At 41.7% G+C, this 20,089-nt stretch overlaps 1 protein-coding gene across 2 annotated transcripts in view; it reads right to left on the bottom strand.

Annotated features, from left to right (window-relative positions):
* Positions 1 to 20,089, bottom strand: part of COPA (COPI coat complex subunit alpha) — a 48,009-nt gene that overhangs the window by 1,872 nt on the left and 26,048 nt on the right. Inside the window, exons 9-31 of one of the 2 annotated variants that reach the window (XM_053604505.1) lie at positions 19,623 to 19,758; positions 19,018 to 19,100; positions 17,034 to 17,184; positions 15,906 to 15,972; positions 14,584 to 14,659; positions 12,593 to 12,675; positions 11,525 to 11,664; positions 10,584 to 10,669; positions 10,331 to 10,496; positions 7,184 to 7,346; positions 6,929 to 7,075; positions 5,716 to 5,905; positions 5,500 to 5,595; positions 4,904 to 4,992; positions 4,579 to 4,702; positions 3,791 to 3,880; positions 3,516 to 3,625; positions 2,930 to 3,007; positions 2,692 to 2,760; positions 2,000 to 2,136; positions 972 to 1,158; positions 609 to 719; positions 142 to 303 (exon numbers count right to left, since the gene is read on the bottom strand). In XM_053604505.1, the coding sequence (XP_053460480.1) occupies positions 142 to 303; positions 609 to 719; positions 972 to 1,158; positions 2,000 to 2,136; positions 2,692 to 2,760; positions 2,930 to 3,007; positions 3,516 to 3,625; positions 3,791 to 3,880; positions 4,579 to 4,702; positions 4,904 to 4,992; positions 5,500 to 5,595; positions 5,716 to 5,905; positions 6,929 to 7,075; positions 7,184 to 7,346; positions 10,331 to 10,496; positions 10,584 to 10,669; positions 11,525 to 11,664; positions 12,593 to 12,675; positions 14,584 to 14,659; positions 15,906 to 15,972; positions 17,034 to 17,184; positions 19,018 to 19,100; positions 19,623 to 19,758 (2,741 nt within the window). The remainder of the gene's footprint in view (positions 1 to 141; positions 304 to 608; positions 720 to 971; positions 1,159 to 1,999; positions 2,137 to 2,691; positions 2,761 to 2,929; positions 3,008 to 3,515; positions 3,626 to 3,790; positions 3,881 to 4,578; positions 4,703 to 4,903; positions 4,993 to 5,499; positions 5,596 to 5,715; positions 5,906 to 6,928; positions 7,076 to 7,183; positions 7,347 to 10,330; positions 10,497 to 10,583; positions 10,670 to 11,524; positions 11,665 to 12,592; positions 12,676 to 14,583; positions 14,660 to 15,905; positions 15,973 to 17,033; positions 17,185 to 19,017; positions 19,101 to 19,622; positions 19,759 to 20,089) is intronic. The other variant, XM_053604506.1, reaches the window with a different exon arrangement.

Raw genomic sequence — 20,089 nt, 5'->3', positions numbered from 1 at the left:
AAACAAAGGATGGCATTCTGTTGGCTCTTTTTGTTGAATATTATATATTGCTTTATTTCAGAGGCAAGGACTCTGGTCTGCTCCCTCCATGTAAGAGCAAATCTGGCTCCCTGTGGTTAACTGAAGGGAGTTTCTACCTACCTGTTGACCCACTTCAGGCTTGGGCCCAAGTTCCAGCAGGCGCTGGGCAAAAGTGGCAGCTGTCTTGAAGTTCTTGAGTTTGAAGAAGAGGTTGAGGGCTGTGCGCAGCACCAGGATCATGTGCACCGGCTGCAAGTTGGAGTGTGTGAAGTAGGCTGCCATCTAGGGGTGGAAAGAGGAATATGTGCCAGGCTGACGCCACAGCCGCACAGGTCATTTTTATGCCTTTGTAGCCAGCCATAGGCATAAAACAAAACAAACAGGATTAGCTATGAAACAGTGAGCAGTTACGCTGGACTGATGAACCAAGATGAAACAGAGTAAAGAAATGAAGTTTCCCCAAACAGAAACGAACCCAAATTTCTCTTCCTCCCCAGAGTCAGATCTGGGTTTGGAATTAAAGAACTCAGACGTAAAGGAGGGAGAAGAGGACACCTCTGTAGTGCTCACAGTCTCTTAGACCTTACCTCACAGATGCGCTTCTGCTGTTCTAGAGTCTCTTTGGGCAGCTTCTTCCTTTCTATCTCCATCGACAAACCCACGATGTATTCACGGCAAATAGTGATGAGCTGTTGGGCCTGGAGGGAGACAGCTCTGGCTCAGGCTGGTCTCAAACCTGTGAGCTTGGGCAATCCACCCGAGGCAATCCATTCGGACTCCCAGAGTACGAGGATTATGCATGAGCCACCGTGTCCCGCCTGACTCAACTTCCCTTTCTGGCAAACATCATTACAAACACCTTCCCATTAATAGAAGGTAACGGAAGGAGGGTAACGGAAGAGAGGGTTTTGGGGGGCTCAGAACAGGCACAGTGGCTAGACCACTCTTACCTCTGCAATCTCCTGTTTATTGTCTACAACAAGAAGTGGCACACTGAGCAGGATAGAACGGAATTTTTCCACTGCCTCCTCAAACTTGCCAACTGTGGTGAGCTGGTAGCATAACTGCAACCGTTGGATCAGGTCATTGAGCTTCAGGCCCACAGCTGGTACACCATTCTTCAGCCCTGCGTCCTTCCTGGACAGGGAAAATTAGGAAGACGACAGGATAGTTAGTTGCCAACTAGGACTCAACTTCTCTCTTTCCTTTTTTTTTGAGACAGAGTGTTGTTTTATTGCCCTCGGTAGAGTGCCATGGTGTTATAGCTCACAGCAACCTCAAACTTCTGGGCTCCAGTGATTCTCTTGCCTCAGCCTCACAAGTAGCTGGGACATGGATGCCCACTGAATGCCCGCTACAACACCTGGCTATTTTTAGAGGCGGGGTTTCACTCTGGCTCCGGCTGGTCTCAAACCTGTGAGCTCAGGCACTCCACCTGCCTTGGCCTCTCAGAGTGCTAGGATTACAGGTGTGAGCCACTGTGCCCAGCCTGACTCAACTTCTCTTTTTGGCAAACATCGTAACAACCACCTTCCTGTGAAATTAGCCAGAGAATAGTACAGCAGCAGGTATAAACCTCAAACCACACAGAATAACATGCCAAATAACTGTGTCACTGAGACACCATGTGAAGTCCCTACTACAACTTGTTTTTATTAAGACAGTCTTACTCTGTCGCCCAGGATAGAATGCTGTGATATCGTAGCTCACAGCAATCTCAAACTCTTGGGCTCAAGCAAACTTCTTGCCTCACCCTCCTGAGTAGCTGGGACTACAGGTGTACACTACCATGCTTGGCTTGTTTTTCTGTGTTTTAGTAGAGATAGGGTCTCACTCTTGCTCAGGCTGGTCTCAGACTCCTGAGCTCAAATGATCCACCTGCCTTGGCCTCTCAGAGTACTAGGATTACAGGCTTGAACCACCACGCCCAGCCAAACACAACTTGGGACAGAGGGAGACAAGGAGCAAAGGGCCTTACCAATTACGATTAGGATAGCCATACATGGAGGGCAGGCAGGGCAGAGCTTGATACGTGGTGCGGCCTCGGGCATATGTCTGTAGGAACAGCTGCTTATAGGGGCCAAACTGGATTACCCCTACCTGGTCATGAAGGAGCTAGAACACAGAAGGAAAAAAGTACAGAATTTTAGGTCCTGCTACTTAAGAACAAGAGGACCTTAGCAAGGTATTTAACTTCTCTCCTCATCAGTAAAATACACTAACTAAAACACCAACCTCAATTAATAATACCTATAAACTACTTAGGACAGTGTCTGGCACACAGTGAACACTGAAGAAATGCTGGCGGTTGTTGCAGTTGCTATTATTATCATTAATTTTATTACAATACATGGCTTATTGTTCAAACAGATACCCATTCAGGAAGGGGTGCTAAAATAACCTCACTGATATGAGCCAGAAGCAGGCAATAAATGGGTGGAAGATGGCTAAAGGATCTACCTTAAAAGACTGCATGGCCAAGTGGGAAGCAGGAAAGAGGAACGCCTTATGAGGCAGGTATGCTTAAGCAAGACCAAGGGCTTCCATAAAACATAAACCTCTGGCCTTGTTGGAAGGAACATTCCTTTTTGGTTAAATGAGTCAACTGTCTCCCTGAGACCCTGAGCTAACACACCTAAGAGGAAGAGCCAAGATTAAGAGCCAACTTACCCGCATGGCTGTTTCAAAAGAACCTGCCAGGATATGATCAACTGGAAGCTGAGAGTTATTGCACCAGATCTAATAAGAAACAAAAAGTTCAGGCCAAGTGAAATTTTGCCCTTTCTCTTCCCAAATTTTCCTCCTCCATACCTACAGTAGAAAAAATATCCAACACTATTTATATATTAATCAAATATTAGCCAGCTCAGAACTACTCATCCTTACAGGACTACATTTTTCTGCTTACCTGAGTGGGGCTTGTTCCCTTGGTTGGGGGCACAAAGAACCCATCTTCAGCACCACCAGCTGCTCCAGAGGGTACATCCTAGAGGAAAAAGAAAAATTGAGCCATTTTTAAGCCACTTTGTTCTAATGAATCTAAAATACAACCATTTACCTTGTTCCCTGCTTCTGTTGGGGAGGATGGGTGGTAGTTGTGAGAAAAGATCCCCAAAATAGGAGCCCCCTCACTAGTGACAAAATGACATACCAAAAGCTCCAATTCAGATTAAAAAAAAAAAAAAAAGCTTGTTGTCTTTTCCCAAGCTATTGCTTACACAACCCTGATTCTTCTTTCTTCCAAATGGAACAAAAGCATGAGATTAGTGGTGGGTCCTAGATTCCCTGCTCTTTGGGTCTATCAAGGTAGATGGAAGTGATAAGGCCTCCCTCATTCTTCCTTCTTTCAAATGGGAGATAAGCATCAGATCAGGAGGGTCCAAACTCCCTTCCGTTTGGAGACCTCTGGATAGATAGGGATAGGGGACAGTAAGGCCAGTGGCTTCCACAGAGGGGAATGGAGAGAACCTCACAAGGGTAAGAATTCCACATACCAACTCAGGAGGGAGTTCCAGATCTTCTTCTACATCCCAGCCACCTCCTTCCTCCTGTCCTTTGCCGAGAGCATCATCCCCTAAACCTTCTGTAGCCTCCACAAACCCATCTGTAAGGTAAATCCAAGCTCAAAATAGATTTGGGTGGTGACACAATCATAGCCAAATGAAGTAGAATGTTGGAATCCTAGTTGGTTTCATCAGAACTTCCCCACACCCCAGTCCCAATTCAGGGAGTCTATCTTCCCAGAGCAGTCCTAAAACAGCACTCTTACCTTCATCCAGCTGCAGCTCTGCATCCTCTCCCCAGCCCTCAGTACCAACAGTGTCAATGTCAATGTCAGCAGCCAGTGCTCCTCCCTTCCCTACAGAGGGAAGAAAAAGACAGGAGCTTGTTACAACCTAACAAGTTTGAGACTGTGAGATACATGACCTTCTTTGCAGGCAAGTTGCATCCTTGTAAAAACAGGTAGGTAAACCAAAGTTCTCTCCACTTATTATTTTTATGTATCATTTATTTTTGCGGCTATATATGTTATGCTAACTTGTAGAACGTTTCACAGAAAGAAGGGATACAAGAGAGATGGATGCAACTGGCCTTCTTGCTACCAAAAATAGGCTTTTTTTTTTTTTTTGAGACAGAGTCTCACTTTGTCACCCTCACTAGAGTGCTGAGGCATCACAGCTCACAGCAACCTCAAACTCTTGGGCTCAAGTGATTTTCTTGCCTCAGCCTCCCAAGTAGCTGGGACTACAGGCGCCTGCCGTAATGCCTACCTATTTTTTTTTAGAGATAGGGTCTCACTCTTGCTCAGGCTAGTCTTGAACTCCTGAGCTCAAGCAATCCACCCACCTCAGCCTCCCAGAGTACTAGGATTACAGGCCAAATTTTCTTTACAATGCTTTTAACCAGCTTCTGAGACCGCACCATAACTCTGATTGGCATTTCAGTGCTCCATGAAGCTTCACACAGAAAAAAGGACAGATGAAACTAACTGAGAAGGGTCCTCCTTAGGACAGTTCTTCACAAAACAAAAATGCTGTGAGAAAAGTAGGCACATACCCTTGCTAGCAATGGAGCCTTCAAAGAATCCTTTGGACACAGTCAGTAAAGGCCAGTTGGTATCTAATGGCATGATAGGTGCAGGTGGCTGGAGCAGCTTGGCATTAGGGTCAATGTCTGGGATCTAAACAGCAGCAGAAGAAAAAAGGCTAAGAGCAAAGAGCTCTCAGAAACCATGTAGGGAAAGTAGAGCTTCCTGTGATCTCATTTGTTTCTCTGCCTCCCCCAATAATGAGGTAGGAGAGTGACATTGCTAGTTTTAAACTGTTCCAAGACCTCATAGTTAATCCTGTTATCAGAGACAATTATGTAAATAAAGACTCACTGTCTCCTTCTCTGGGTCAAATGACTCCTTCAAGCTTTCAGCTTCTTCATCTAAACCATGGGTAGCAGCTGTGAGGTAGGCCAGGGACTCTATGGGGAAAACAGACTTTGTGGTATAGGTAATTTCAAGGTGAATGTTGCTATGGTAGGCATCCTCTGAGATGGTCCCCAAATGATTCCTGCCTTCTGGAATTCAAATTTTTACGTAACACCCTTCTACCTTAAGTGGAAATCGGACTTACCCAGCTTCTAATGTATAAAACACAGCAGAAGTGACAGAATGTCACTTCCAAGATTAGGTTACAAAGACTGTGGCTTCCACCTTGGTTGCCGTCTTTTCCTTACTTGCTCTGAGAAAAAAACCACCTATCACGTGAATTACCCTATGGAGAAGCCAACATGGCAAGAAACTGATGTTCCCAGACAACAGAGAGTGAGGACGTAAGGACTATCAGCAGTCATGTGACTGTGGAAGTGGATTCTCTCTCAATTGAGGCTTGAGATGTCTGCAACCCTGGGCAACACCTTGACTGTAGCCTCATCAGAGACACTTCCTAAGGCCCCAATGGAGCCAGAGATTCCTGGACAGATACTTACTCTGCCCACAGTTCTTTAGGATCCGCACACGCTCTGACACATCCCCCAGGTACAGGGCATTCTGATAATGGCCACTCATGTCCTTTCGGATCTCAGCTGCACCAAGTCAATAAGGGAAATAGAGTTAGGTCTTCTCTCAAGTTCTCTTTATCCTCTATTCATCTTCCTCCTTCCCCCAAGGACCTCTCCGCCCATCCTTAGTTTCAGGGGCCTCACCAATCTTCATCATCTTGCGAAGTTTCTCTAGGTTGCCAGTGATAAGATACAGGAAAGAAAGCTTGTCAAAATTTTTGGTACGCTGATAGCACATTTCCACAATCTGGTGGTTCCCCTGTAGCAAGGCCACTTCGCCCAGCTTTTCCCAGCAGTTCTTATCATCCAGTGCTTTGGCTGCTTCCAGAGCAATCTAAAGAGTCCCCGGGGTCAGTGTTAACAGGCTGGAGGATACTGTGATTCAAACCAGGGACTCTGCACTCAAAGCATTTGCCTCTATATTATTTTCTCAAGGAAATTCCTATCCTTTCAATCATTCCTAGCTTTTAATCTAATTCTATTGAAAATTCTATCAACAAATAGGCCATGGATAGAATAATCACATCACACTATCCTACTTAGAAAGTTACCTTACAACAAAGTTTCCTAGTAGCTGCTGATCCCAAAGGGCCAGTTTTATTTTTATTTATTTATTAAAGAGACAGAGTCTCACTTTATCACCCTTGGTAGAGTGCTGTAGGGTCACAGCTCACAGCAACCTCTAACTCCTGGGCTTAGGTGATTCTCTTGCCTCAGCCTCCAGAGGAGCTGGGACTACAGGCACCTGCCACAACGCCTGGCTATTTTTTGTTGCAGTTTGGCCAAAGGCAGGTTTGAACTCGCCACCCTTGGTATATGGGGCCAGTGCCCTACCCCCTGAGCCACAGGCACCACCCAAAGGGCCAGTTTTTGCTTAGCTACTTTATTTCCTACCTGCTAGGTATAAAGATCCATAGGGATGTCAGGAAAGAAGGAAGAAATAACAAAAGGAGGAGGTTCAGAATTTAAAAAACAATTTTCCTAAGCCCTTTCCCCTTTGAAAATAATGCCTTATAATCTGAGTCTCAAAAGTTAATAGGTCCTCCAACTAAGTAGTGAGTCAGCAAGATCAAGTATTAAGAAAATAATGAGAGCTTCAAATATCTTGTCATCTTGTTTTTATCCTGGAAGTTTCTGAATTCAGAATGACAATAATAGTACAAATGCTATGGCAGAAGCAGAGGCAGGAAAAAGCAGAGATGAGCAAATAGCAGGAAGATAGCTCAATCTAACAACTAAACAAAGTCTCGAATTTCATTATTCTGGCTCAAGAAGCAGACCTTGGCCTTCCCAAGGTCACCTTAATCCTCTGACTTCCTCTAAAACAATATAGGACTAATGACCATATTCTTCTCACCTCAATGTTTCCACACTCCAGTGCCAGACTAAATCGAGTTTTTTCATCCTTGACAAAATGCAGTGCCACTTCTGGATAGCCCTTCTTCTGGAGATAAGCAATAATAGACTGGCCTACTAATTTGGCATTCCTCACCATGTGCAGTACCTAGGCATGTAGGGTAGGGTAGGGTAGGGCAGGAAGCAGAGGTCACTTACAGGATAAAAAAGAGTGCTGCCCCCCTTAATGCTCCAAGTATGTACCCTCACTTCATACCTCGTCATATTTTCTGTTAATCAGAGCCAGCTTGAATTTGAACTCAGTGGGATCAATGGTGAGTACCCGAGGACGACACTCCCGGTCTAGACAATATACATTATTGCCTTTTACTCGTGTGACATAGATGGGCAAATCCAGAGTTCGAATAATCCCATGGTCCCTAAGCATAGGGGGTAGAGGGCACAACTTTGAGTAAGTGAGAGAAAAAATCCAGCCTGTGAAAGAATGGAAAAAACTTTGAACACAGCACTTTGTCCTCTCATTACCCTTTTGTCAAGTGCCATTTGAACAACAGTGTAGGAGGAAAGTGATTCAAAAAAGAGCAGAACTAAATACCAAATTTTATTTTATTCTTTTGTATGATAGGGTAAATGGTGTCCTCTTGCTTTATAAGCTGTTATTCTAGGAACTAAGTAACAGACTTGACCACAAGAATCAGAACTAAAAGTTAAATCTGAAGTTCTGACATATAATCAGGTTACTATGGACAGGTAACTCCTTTAGAAATTACAGTGAAATTAGAAGACAGGTAGATGTGAAGAGTTCTGACACACCAAGAAATAAAAAAAAAAGCAGAAAGCATTTTGAACTGAATGATAACAAAAAGATCACAAATGAAAACTTGTTGATTTCTCAGGAGAAATACATGAGAGGTAAAAAAAAAAATCTTGTCAATATGGCCAATGCAATACTTGGCAAATAATTTATAGCCTTAACTGCATGCAATGTATTAGAAGAAATACTGAAAATTAATGGGCTCTATGTGCACATGTTGGGAGAGACTAAAAATTAACTGAGTATACGTCTCAAAAGTTTTATTGTTCTTTTATTTTTTTGTGTTTTTTTTTTTTTTTTTTTTTGCGGGGCTAGGTTTGAACCCGCCACCTCCGGCATATGGGACCTGTGCCCTACTCCTTAAGCCACAGGCGCCGCCCGTTTTATTGTTCTTTTAAAAGGTAAAGCAAAGAAAGCATTTAGAAGAAAATAATAAAGCCAACAGTAGAAATTAAGAAATAGAAAACAAGATTTTCCAAAATTGACTCAAAAAGAAACAGAAAACTCCTATATAGTCCTATAATTGTTAAACAAAATAAACCGAATCAGATAACAGAAATCTTCCAATGAAGAAAGCCTTAGGCTCATATGACTTCACTAGTAAATTCTAACCAACAGTCAAGAAAGAATTCTAATCTATGCAAATCCATTGAAAGAACAGGAAAAGGCACATCATTTTGCTCATTTTATGAAATTAATGCAATCTTACTACCAAAACCTGAGGAGATAAAGAAAAAGGACAATCACAGTCGATCTCACTTATAAATAAAGATGAAAAAATCCTAGCAACCTAAAACTAGTAATGTTGGAATGGGTAAAAAAACACATCATAACCAAGTAAGGTTTATATCTGGAATATTAACATTGATTTAACATTTTAAAAAAATCAACTGAATTCATTACATTTATTGGTGAAAGGGGGAAAAAAATCATATGAGACTACCTGAATACAGGTTGAACATCCCAAATATGAAAATACAAAATCTAAAATGCTCCAAAATTAAAAAAAAAAAAAAAAAAATTTTTTTTTGAGACAGCGTCTCACTTTGTCACCCTTGGTAGATTGTTGTGGCGTCACAGCTCACAGCAACCTCCAACTCTTGGGCTTAAGTGATTCTCTTGCCTCTGTCTCCCGAGTAGCTGGGACTACAGGCGCTCACTGCAATGCCCGGCTGTTTTTAGAGATGAGGTATCACTCTGGCTATCCACTCACCTCAGCCTCCCAGAGTGCTGGGAATACAGGTGTGAGCCACTGTGCCCAGCCCCAAATTCAAAACTTTCTGAGTACCAAAATGATGCCAAAGGAAATGGTCATTGTAGTGTTTGGATTTGGGATATTCAATGGATAAATGTTCCAAATTCAGAAAAAAATCTGAAATGCATAATACTTCTGATCCCACTTCTTATAAGGGATACTCAACATGTACAGGTAATCCTGAGTAACAAACATCCAAGTTATATAAAGGTTACCATAAAGATAACCAGAAGACATGCTATACAAGAAATTAATATTTGCAACACATAGCCCCAACAAAGGACTTACTAGTTCAAATATTAATTATACAAATCAATAAGAAAAATGACAGATAAAAAAGACTTGAACAAAATTCACAGAAGAAGAAACCCTAAAGGACAGGTAGATAAAAAGGTCCTCAAACTCATTAGGCAACAGAGAACAAGAAAATAAAATTACAATGAAATACTTTTACACATCCATTAAGCGCTGGTTAGGATGACAAGTAAAGAAACTTTCCTACAAGGTTGGTAGGCATGCACTGGCACAACCACTTTGGAAAACAGTTTTACACTGCCTAGTAAACGTGAAGATATAAATACTCTATAGTCCAGCAATTCTACTCCGGGTATACATACTAGAGAAATCTATGTACATGTGCACCAGAAAACATGTAAAAGAATGTTTAAAAGAACATTGTTCATACAAGTCAAAAATTAGAATTTACTCAAGTATTCCTGAACAGTAGAACTGACCAACTATGATATAATCGTGTAATGGAACATTATACAATAATGAAAGTAAATAATCCAGAGCAACAATATGGATGACCCTCACAAACAAAACAGTGAACAAAATGCAAAGTAAGATGTATATGACTTTAGTATGATTTCATGAAGTTCAAAACCAGGCAAAACTAAATGATATTAAAACATACATTAAGTAGTAAAATGACAAAGAAAAACAAGGAAGAAATCCCCATAAAAATCACAATGTTATTTTGTGGTGAAAAGGAAGGGGGTTGTGGTCAATAAGGACCACATGGCGAAGGGCTTCTGGGGTGCCAGTAGCTATTGGGTGTTTATATTTATTGGGTGACAGTTATACAGATGATCACTACATAATTTATTTGCTATTTTGTATTTTATAATTTATATAATTCTTTACATATGTGTTTTATTTTACAGTTTTTTAAAGAGCTGAAAAAAGAATGTTCAGATGCCCTTGGCACATATATGCCAGATAAGGGTTTTCCATGAGGAAAGTTCATGGGAGACTTTAGCTGTATCTCAAGACAGGACAGTCATTTCATGAAGTTGCCTTCTCCCACTCTGTATGCCAGATAATTAACTTACCCAGTGGTGACAGCGTATTTGATGTGGTTGCTTGTGGTATAGATAAATACCCCACTCTCATCCCAGGCCCCACTCTTGACACGAATGTTCTCATGAATGTTACATAGAGCATCCAGTTTGCGGTTACAGATCACAATGGCTGTAAGAGGCAAAGGGCATGAGTGCTCTGCTGGACAGGGTGAGTGCAGTAGATTGGCAGGGATGGGGGGAGGGAAGGACTGGTCTCTAAATCAAGGTGGATATGAGGACTTACCATGTTTGGCTAGCAGTGCTACATGTGACATGTCTGCTGACCAGATAACATATTTCACCTTTGAAATCTTCACAGATGCCAGAGTCCTGAGAGAGAGAGAGAAGGGAAATCATGAATGGATCTGACTCCCTTATCTCAGGCTATGACCCGCATCCTTTCACCCCTAAACTAATGTAAACCCCAATTTCTTTTTCTTTTCTTTCTTTTTTTGAGACAGAGTGTTATTGTGTCGCCCTCGGTAGAGTATGTGGTGTCACAGCTCACAGCAACCTCCAATTCTTGGGCTCAAGCGATTCTCTTGCCTCAGCCTCGCAAATAGCTGGGACTATATGTGCCTGCCACAATGCCTGGCTATTGTTTGTTGCAGTTGTCATTGCTGTTTAGCTGGCCAGGGCTGGGTTCGAACCCACCACCCTCGGTGTATGTGGCTGGCGCTGTAACCACTATACTACAGGCACCAAGCCTAAACCCCAATTTCTTTAAGAAATGCAGCGTGAAGTTTGCCACATGGTAGCTTAGTGCTGTAAACATTTTGGCTCATGTTGTGCAGTTCCCCCTTCCTCAACCCCTCACTCCTTATTCCACTTTATTATTCTGAATTGTGTATGTTCATTTCACTACTGGACTGTAATCTTTAAGTATATGAACTGTGTTATTAATCTCTGAGTCCCTCTCATTCTAAGCCATGACAGCAATCTTTGCTCAGGTAAGTACTGTAAAAACAAATAAATAAACAAGACTCTTTGCTGCAACACTACCCTGTATGTGCAAGATGGAGAGTAATCATGGAAGGAAAAAAGTGGCTAGGAAGAGTCTTGGAGTAATAGCACAAGCACTGGCCATGCCACAGACAAACTCACTTGGGGAAAAGAAAGCGCCTACTACAGACACACACTGCCCCCACTATATGCCTGTCTGCTTAGGGGCAGCTGAAATTTTACCGCTTCTGCTGTACATCAAAGAGTGTGATAGAGTCTGCATCTCGAAGCAGGAGGTTGCCTGTGCCAGCGTAGAAGATCTCATCACAGTTGGGCACTTGTACCTTTTTGGTAATCTCATTCTTCAGATTCTTGATAAGAAGCTGAAATGAGTGATAAAGGCAGGGTTAAGAGAAGTGTGTATGTGATGGCAACTAATGCTGTCCCTCAGTAATTGTTCCCTACCCTCAATAATCTATGTAGCACCTTTTCCCCTCTGAGTCCATTACCATTCTATTAGACCACTCCAACCAATATCCTTCCCGAGAACCTTAATACCTCTCCTCTTCCCTGTCCCCCAAAAGTCCAAGTAAAGTCTGAGTTCTTCAATCAACCAGAGGAAGACAATAGCACTTCTGGGGGTTACATGTAGTTAAACATTTTCTTGAGAGAACATTACTTATCTGTGTTAGACTTGTTACATTTCAAGTACTAATTAATAGAGGTAGTAAGTACAAAGAGGGAGATCTACTCCTTATCCAGCCCACCCACTTCAAATTTGATGCTTCTCTGGTTGTTGTAGTCTAGAGTGATTGTAGCTTGGTTTTTAAGCCCAGAGCACACTGATAGTCAACCCAATCAAATCAATTTTAAAGCCTTTTGTCTCCAGGGAGTTAGCACAGGGCTGGGAACAGAGGCAGAGCCAATTCATGAAGATTATAGCTGCCCAGGGGAGAAAACGAAGAAATAATGTCCTTTATTCATCCTCACTCCCCAAGTTAGTTTCTGCTTTCATTTGTTTCTACTTTTTTTTTCTTTTGAGACAGAGTCTCACTCTGTTGTACCCGATTAGAGTGCCTTGGCATCATAGTTCACAGTAACCTCAAAGCCCTAGGTTTCACTGATTCTCCCGCCTCAGCCACCAACCAAAACGCCAGGCTAATTTTTGTACAGATAGGGTCTCATTCTTGCCAGGCTGGTCTTAGAACTCCTGAGCTCAAGTGATCTACCCTCCTGGGCCTCTCAGAGTGCTAGGATTACAAGCATGGGCCACCATACCAGACCTAGTTTCTGTTTATAGTCTTTACTCACCGAATGCATCCGATCTAGGACAGCAAACCGATTTCGAGCAACCCAAACAGCTGTCAGGCCTGAGGATCGTTTTCCTTCAGGGGCTGAGAAGAACAAACGAAAGGCGGGAGCATGTGGTAAGCCACTGGCAGGTGACAGAGTCAGGTGCCATGGAGCTGCCAGTCTTGTTGGCTGCCATCTTGGCTTTGCCAGTTCAGCTGCTTCCTAACTGATCCAGCCATAACCTGGGGCTATTGCCAAGTGACTTTTCCCCATCAGTTCCCTCCAAATTCCAACCTCCACCCTTGCCAACCCTCTAGGCCAAGTGGCAGCATTTCAGCTAACACCACATACTGGCAGAAGGGCCGCCCATCTTGGGAGACAGCACACTCCATCAAGCTAACGAGCAGAGCCTCCCTGGCCAAACTGTGACAGAGGAAGCAGCCTGTCAGTGTCATAGGATCCCCTCCCCAGGATGCAGCTGCTCTGCAGCTTTTAACATGCAAATGCAGACCTCCAAGTAGGGCACGGTGGGGCAAAGCCCTCCTAACTAAATCTTGAGGGCAGCTCAGTGCTGGGCAGTACTTAGTACCAAGCTGTTGCTCTGTAAATGTCAACTGACCATTCTTATCACCCTGAGGAGAGTTATAAAATGTTCCTCAGCTTAGTGGCTGATTAAAATTTTGAAATGGATGCTCCACTCTAAGGAAAAATTTATAGATGGATAAGCAGAAGAATGCATCAAAATACTCTTTTAACTATTAGAGCAGCAGAAAACTGGACAGAACATACTGGACCACCTTACCTTGTACTTCTCTGGCACCTGGAGTAGAAGGCAATTTATAAAACTAATTATTATCACAATCAATATTCCCAGTTTTTAGGGGCCAGGGAACCATATAATTCAAGCTTTTGCTTTTTCTCTTCCTCTTCTCTGTTGCCCATCATCGGGCTACACCTTGAATAATTATTACCTCCCCGTAAAAATGAAGTAAATAAAAGTGGTAGTAAAACAAAGTAAAGATATTTTATTTTTTATTTATTTTTTTAAAATAAAGATATTTTAAACTCTGTAAATTGTAAACAGATACGGGGATAAAAGCAAGGGGATGAGTTACCTGGCATAGGCAACCTTTTGCTTTGAGCTAGTCACAAATGGCTTAACTTACTAATTTATAAGGGAGAATTTGATTTATGGATACTAAATACACACAGGTTTTTCTCTCTATGATCACATTACAAGAGAGTCAGTGAATTATAATTTAGTAATAACAACCTAGTGGCTTCCACAAAAGAAAAAGAACTAGCAAAATGGTTCTCTAGAATCTGTTGATGAGGTCTAAAATACCACGAAAACATGCTAGTCAGGGTGGGGATCTGCAGAGTAAGCTTCTGACCTGGTAATATCCACAAAGCCCCTGGAGGAGTACATTAAAGGAGTATAAGCAATAGTCAGACCCATCCTAAGAATGTATGTTAGCAAGTTCTAATTGCAAGGATATCAGTGAGGGATGGCAGTGATGGAGGAGTTAGGCAGGGGTCTCAGCTGGATCCTGGAATCCCAGGTGGAGTATGGGGTTGTTAGCAGCCTCATCTTTTTGACATGCAAAAAGAAGCAAATCGGATCTGGATATGGATGGGAGAGTATAAATCCCTAGTCCCAGGATGAAACATTGTAAGATTGGAACCACAATTTTAAATAAATGAAACTACCAGGGTGAAAGTCATATCAGCTGACAATAAACAAGAATAACATGCTGTGCTGAAAGAGAAAATGGAGAGTTTCTAATAACCAAATTATAAAATATATATATCTAGCTGGGGTAATAAAATGGAGGAGGAACATGAATATTTCACACCATGATCGCCTCTGATGCAATTGTTAGCAGCATCTGCCAACAGACATGAGTGATGTGGCCAGGGTCTGGGATGGAAAGTGGATAAACTTACGAAGAGATGCTGCGGGTGAGGAGAGCTGGAGGCAGAGTGAGGCAGACAGAAGGAATGCTTACCATCAGGGTTTTGGGAGTCAGCATCCTTGGGGATGGTGTACAGGTCATAGGTACTATTTTCTAAATTGCTGGCTCTCTGTAGAGGAAAAAGGGAAATCATAATGTTAGTGAGAGACACCCAAGATACCAGTTTACCCTGCCAGAGAAAACAGCTCTTTGCACAGACAACAATCTAAAAATCATACTTTTCTCACCCTTTGCCTACAGGCATTCAAATGCTTCCACATCTGAGAATTATAGGGCTCTTTGCTAAACAATTCACCATTGATGTCACTTTATTTTCTTTAACTAACCTCCAAAGATGCAGATATTATTTGAATGCAAATAAGAATTGCTCTCTACTCCACAAATAAAGGACTAAGACTCCTGATAGTCTGGTGCCCCACCTGAATATTGTATATAATCTTAGACATCAACTTGAAAGAAAAAAGAAAAGATATTAAAGAAAATTGCCAGGAAAATATGGGACTGCTAATTTTTTTTTGCAACAGAGTCTCATTTGGTCACCCTTGGTAGAGTGTCTTGGCGTCTTAGCTCACAGCAACCTCAAACTCTTGGGTGCAAGTGATCCTTTTGCCTCAGCCTCCCAAGTAGCTGGGACTATAGGCACCCGCCAGAACACCTGGCTATTTTGTTAGAGACGGGGGTCTCACTCTGGCTTAGCCTGGTCTCAAACCTGTGAGCTCAGGCAATCCACCCATCTTGGCCTCCCAAGTGCTGGGATTACAGACATGAGCCACCACACCCAACCGGGACTGCTAAATATTAAAGAAGGACTAAGATTAAACACTAAAAGTTACATGAGGAAAGAGGTTTTCATTCTTTTAAAGTTGGCCACTAGGGTACTAAAATTAGGATGTCACTTTTTTTTTTTTAACCAATGGTGGGGCAAGACATGCGGAAGGCTACTGGATAATTCTGAAGGGAACTCCACTCAAAAGAATTCCCTCTCAAAATCAAAGTTCTTCTATTAGCACCCAAAGGAAAGGATAAAGCATCTTCTTTCCACAGAATTTAGTCATTAAACATTCTGTCAAATCATTGATCTAAGTCATTTATATTGATACTCCATTAAATACAGACACTATTAGTCTTATGAAAGATAGAAGTTCACAAATATTCAGTATGACAACTGAAGCCTATCTGGTTTAAGCTTCGTAGCTTTCATTGTGTTAGCTCTAGCAAAGTGGATAAACTTAAGAAGAGATGCTATGGGTGAGGAGAGCTGCATTAGCAAAATGGCCATTAAATAGCTCCTTAGAAGCCATTAAGTATTCATTAAGGGCACAAGAGAGACACCTGTGAAAAATGGGAATACCTACCGTACATAGTAGGACTGCATTTTCTGCTGGATTGTATGACATATTGAATACTGGAAACTTGGAACCACTAGAGATGTATATAGAAAAAGCAGAAACAGGGAAGACATAAGAATAGAAGGAAGAAAGAAATTACCCCCATATTTCTTACTTCTAATACTTACACAAATACTTAGAATAAAAATAAATGAATATTGCCTTTATTCTCTATCTCAGCTTTGAACAGTTTAAAAAAGTATACCCTAGCCAAATTACTCAACAGAAGATAGGGTTACTGTAGTGAGTGGAACTGGTTCTGCCTGGATTCAAATTCCTACACATAACTGCAGTGGACACCACAGAGTCTGTCCCTGGCTGGTTTCTCCCATCCTTTGGAATGTTCACATAAACCCATCTTTTATTGCAGAGATGCTAGAGGGTGGTTATCAAACCCTCATGCCAAAGTTTGCCACCATTAATGTTTCAACATGCTCATGCAGCTGGCTTTCCAAAGGGACAGTTCCTTTTGCCAGGCATCCCAGAGGTTATCATTCTGGGGACATAAATTCTGGTTTAGAGCTGTGTACATTTTGCCAGAATAATGACAAATAAAAGCAAAAAGGCTTGTTACCCGTTTGGGCTACTCTCTACCAAGAAACTTTCTCTGGTTTGCAAGAGACCGAGCAAACAGTGGTAGTCCAATTTCCTACATACAGTGTTCCTAGCATTCTCAAGAGGGGAATTTCCATTCTACTCACGGCCACATCCTTCCCTACCACGCTCCTAGGGTTTAAACTGAGCAGGTTCATCTAATGGGTATCCCGCCTGTGAAAGAGATAAGAGCCAACATGCTGTTTAAAAGACTCCTGTTTGTGGGTGTTGTATCAGAGGGTTTAGAGCAGTGGTTCTCAATCTGGGTTGTGACCCCTTTGGGGGTGGAACGACCCTTTCACATGGGTTGCCTAAATACATCCTGCATATCAGATATTTACATTATGATTCATAACAATAGCAAAATTACACTTATGAAGTAGCAATGAAAATAATTTTATGGTTGGAGGTCACCACAACATGAGGAACTGTATTAAAGGGTTGTGGCACTAGGAAGGTTGAGAGCTATTGGTTTAGAGGGAAGAAACAAGGACGAGCTACCTCCGCAACTGCATCACAGCCACATCTTTGGAGCTGTTGAAATCCAGTTGACGTAGGAATCGGTCCTTAACGTAATGCAGCATGTTGCCATGGACAGCATAGGCTGGCCGCTCTCTCTCCAGCTTAAACACAATCATGCCACCATCATGGCCTGGGAGACAGGGAGAAGAGAAGAATTATTTAACGGCTACAAACAAGAAAGAAAGCTGGACACAGAGGAGATACACAACGATGAGGATTATATACGTATGCTTATATCAAAAACAAGACACCTAAATAATCTCTTATCTGCCTAAATTCTCAATTCTTTTTGAGACAAGAGTCTTGCTCTGTCACCAGGGCAGGAGTGCCATACATTTAGACATCTCCTTCTCTGTGTTCCCCTAAAACTCTGCACAAACTTCTCTTATAGTACTTACCACCTTGGCCTGTAATCATTTATCACCACTACCATACCAAGGAAAATAGAATTCCCTGAAGGCAGAAATTACAATAATTTTCATCCTTACCCAGCCTTTAGCATATAAAAAGAGCACAGGCTGGGTGTGGTACCTCATGCCTGCAATGCCAGCACTACGGGAGGCCTAAGAAGGAGGATCGCTGGAGGCCAGGAGTATAAGACCAGCCTGGGCCACACAGTGAAATTCCATCTCTTAAAAAATATTTTTTAATTTAAATTTAGCCAGGCATGGTAGATTGCACCTATAGGCCTAGCTAGCTACTCAGGAGACTGAAGTGCAAGAATCACTTGAGCCCAGGAATTCAAGGTTACAGTGAGACATAATCACACCACTGCCATTTCAGCCTAAGCAACAGAGACCCTGTCTCTCTCTCTCTCTCTCGGTAGAATGCCATGGCGTCACAGCTCACAACAACCTCAAACTCTTGGGCTTAAGTGATTCTCTTGCCTCAGCCTCCCAAGTAGCTAGGACTACACATGGAGACCCTATCTCTTTTTAAAAAGAAGGGTAAAAAGTATTTGCTGAAAAAATGAATTTTAGTTTAAAAAGCTTTTATGGTTGTATTTTTTAAAAATGTTTTGCTCTTTCCCTACTGGCATCACCCACCCTTAGAGAACCCTTTTACTCTTGTCCTCCTCCTGTCTTCTCTGTACACTGAATCAGATCATGACATTTCCCTGTCCCAACCTTCCAATGGCTTTCCATTCATTCAGAAGAAAACCTTAAGTTCTAACCATGGCCTACAATACAATGCACAGTTTGGCCTGGTCTTATCTCCTGTTACTCAGTCCCTTACTTACAGTGCTGTACCTGGCCTCCCTGATGTTCCTTTAACATGCTACTAAGCACCTCATATCTTTGCATTTGTTGTTCCCACTGTCTCTTTCCCATACAATTTTCTAAATATAAAAACTGCAGTATAAAACAGCAGATCCCATACTTGTCCCTCTCTATCCCCGACTTTTAATTTTTCTTCAAAGCATTTTTCACCATGCCTCATTATACATATATATACACACACATACACACACACATATATATAATATATATACATTACATATACATATATATATGAAACATATACATATAGTTTTATGATCTGTCTCCCCTCACTACAAATAAAAGCTCCATAAAGGTGGGGATTTTGTTCTGTACACTGCTGTATAACATCAGTACCCAGAACAGAGCATGGGACTCAGTATGTATTTGCTAAGTGAATGAATAAAACATAGTTTCTAGCTTCTCAAGTAGACAAGTATTAGCCTCCTATGAACTCTCAGTAGCCAGACTATGGGCTACTGTTAAATGAGTAGCCCATTTGGTAGAGAAAAGAACACTACTCCAAGAAGGTAATGGGGGGTTAAAAAAGAAGAAAAAAAGCTTCAACTAAGTAGTTCTGAGAATTGTGCTTTTCCTTGTCATCCCACTATGCATTTATTAGACACAAAGCTAATGGAGAATCAGTTTTAATTCTTATAAACTTTGAACTAAAACAAGGAAGAAAAAGAGGAAATGGACAATACCTGCTGCAAAGAGGTTAAGGTTAGGGTGAGCAGCCAGGACCCAGAAACGATCATGGTCCCTACGGAAGGTCTGAACCCCAGTCCTAAAAAAGCAAAAGGTACATAAAGAAAATGATTAATTTCCCCCAAATGTCCAGCCCATCATACATAAGAATACTTAATGGTAAGTGAGCAAGCCAATTAAAAATGCAAATCAGGGACAGTAAATTGTGTATCTTAAGCCAGTTATGATAAATTATACCAAGGAACACAAAGAGGAGACTTTAAACTGACCATATTATTTTGATATTTCGATTTCTCCCATTCATAATTTTCTACTATACTGCTTTCTTATTTCTTCTCCAGCTACAGAATTGGTGGAAGGGGGAGGAAAAAAAACATGTTTAAATTTAGAGGAGGAAAAGGAATACATGGGGAATTCTATTTGATAGAAAATATGTTGAGTGTTGGCTGATCTCTGTATCTCTTCAGGTTTTCACAACATATAATTTGATATTTCTACATGCTGAAAATGTGAGAGACAAAATATTCCAAGCTAATTTTAAAAGAGAAGAAAAGGGGGCATTCCCCTGCATTTGGTCACACAACATGGATAACTCCTTTACCGCTTAGACATATCCCAGACTCGGATACTCTTGTCTTCAGAATTGCTGAGGATCAATTCCTGGCGAGGATGGAAGACAGCACAGGATACATTGTTGTAATGGCCCCGGCAGGTATCAACCTCCCATGCCTTTGATTCTAAAGGACAAAAAGAATGGGTCGTCACAATTCTCTACTAGTACAATTTTGAGTCAGAGATAAGACATCTTCTTAATCAAGTGCTAGGCAGTTCTACAAACTGTTAAATTAGCAACTTCTTTCTAATAGAGTTTTCTTAATTTAAGTCTCTTAAACTTTACCTATTTCTTTGCTCTTTCATTCTGACCCACCTATCAATTACAACACCTCTTCTCTATCATCCCTTATCCCTCTACCCCGTTTTATTAATCCTGATAGTAATTGTCATTAGCTGCCAATTTAGAACAAGTGCAAGCTCCAAAAGACAGGGAGATTATCTGTTTTAGACACC

The sequence above is a fragment of the Nycticebus coucang genome, chromosome 10 (assembly GCF_027406575.1).
Source record: "Nycticebus coucang isolate mNycCou1 chromosome 10, mNycCou1.pri, whole genome shotgun sequence".
NCBI classification, from domain to species: domain Eukaryota; kingdom Metazoa; phylum Chordata; class Mammalia; order Primates; family Lorisidae; genus Nycticebus; species Nycticebus coucang.
The sequence above is the reverse complement of the archived record's forward strand: the minus strand, read 5'-3'. Positions and strand labels throughout refer to the sequence as shown.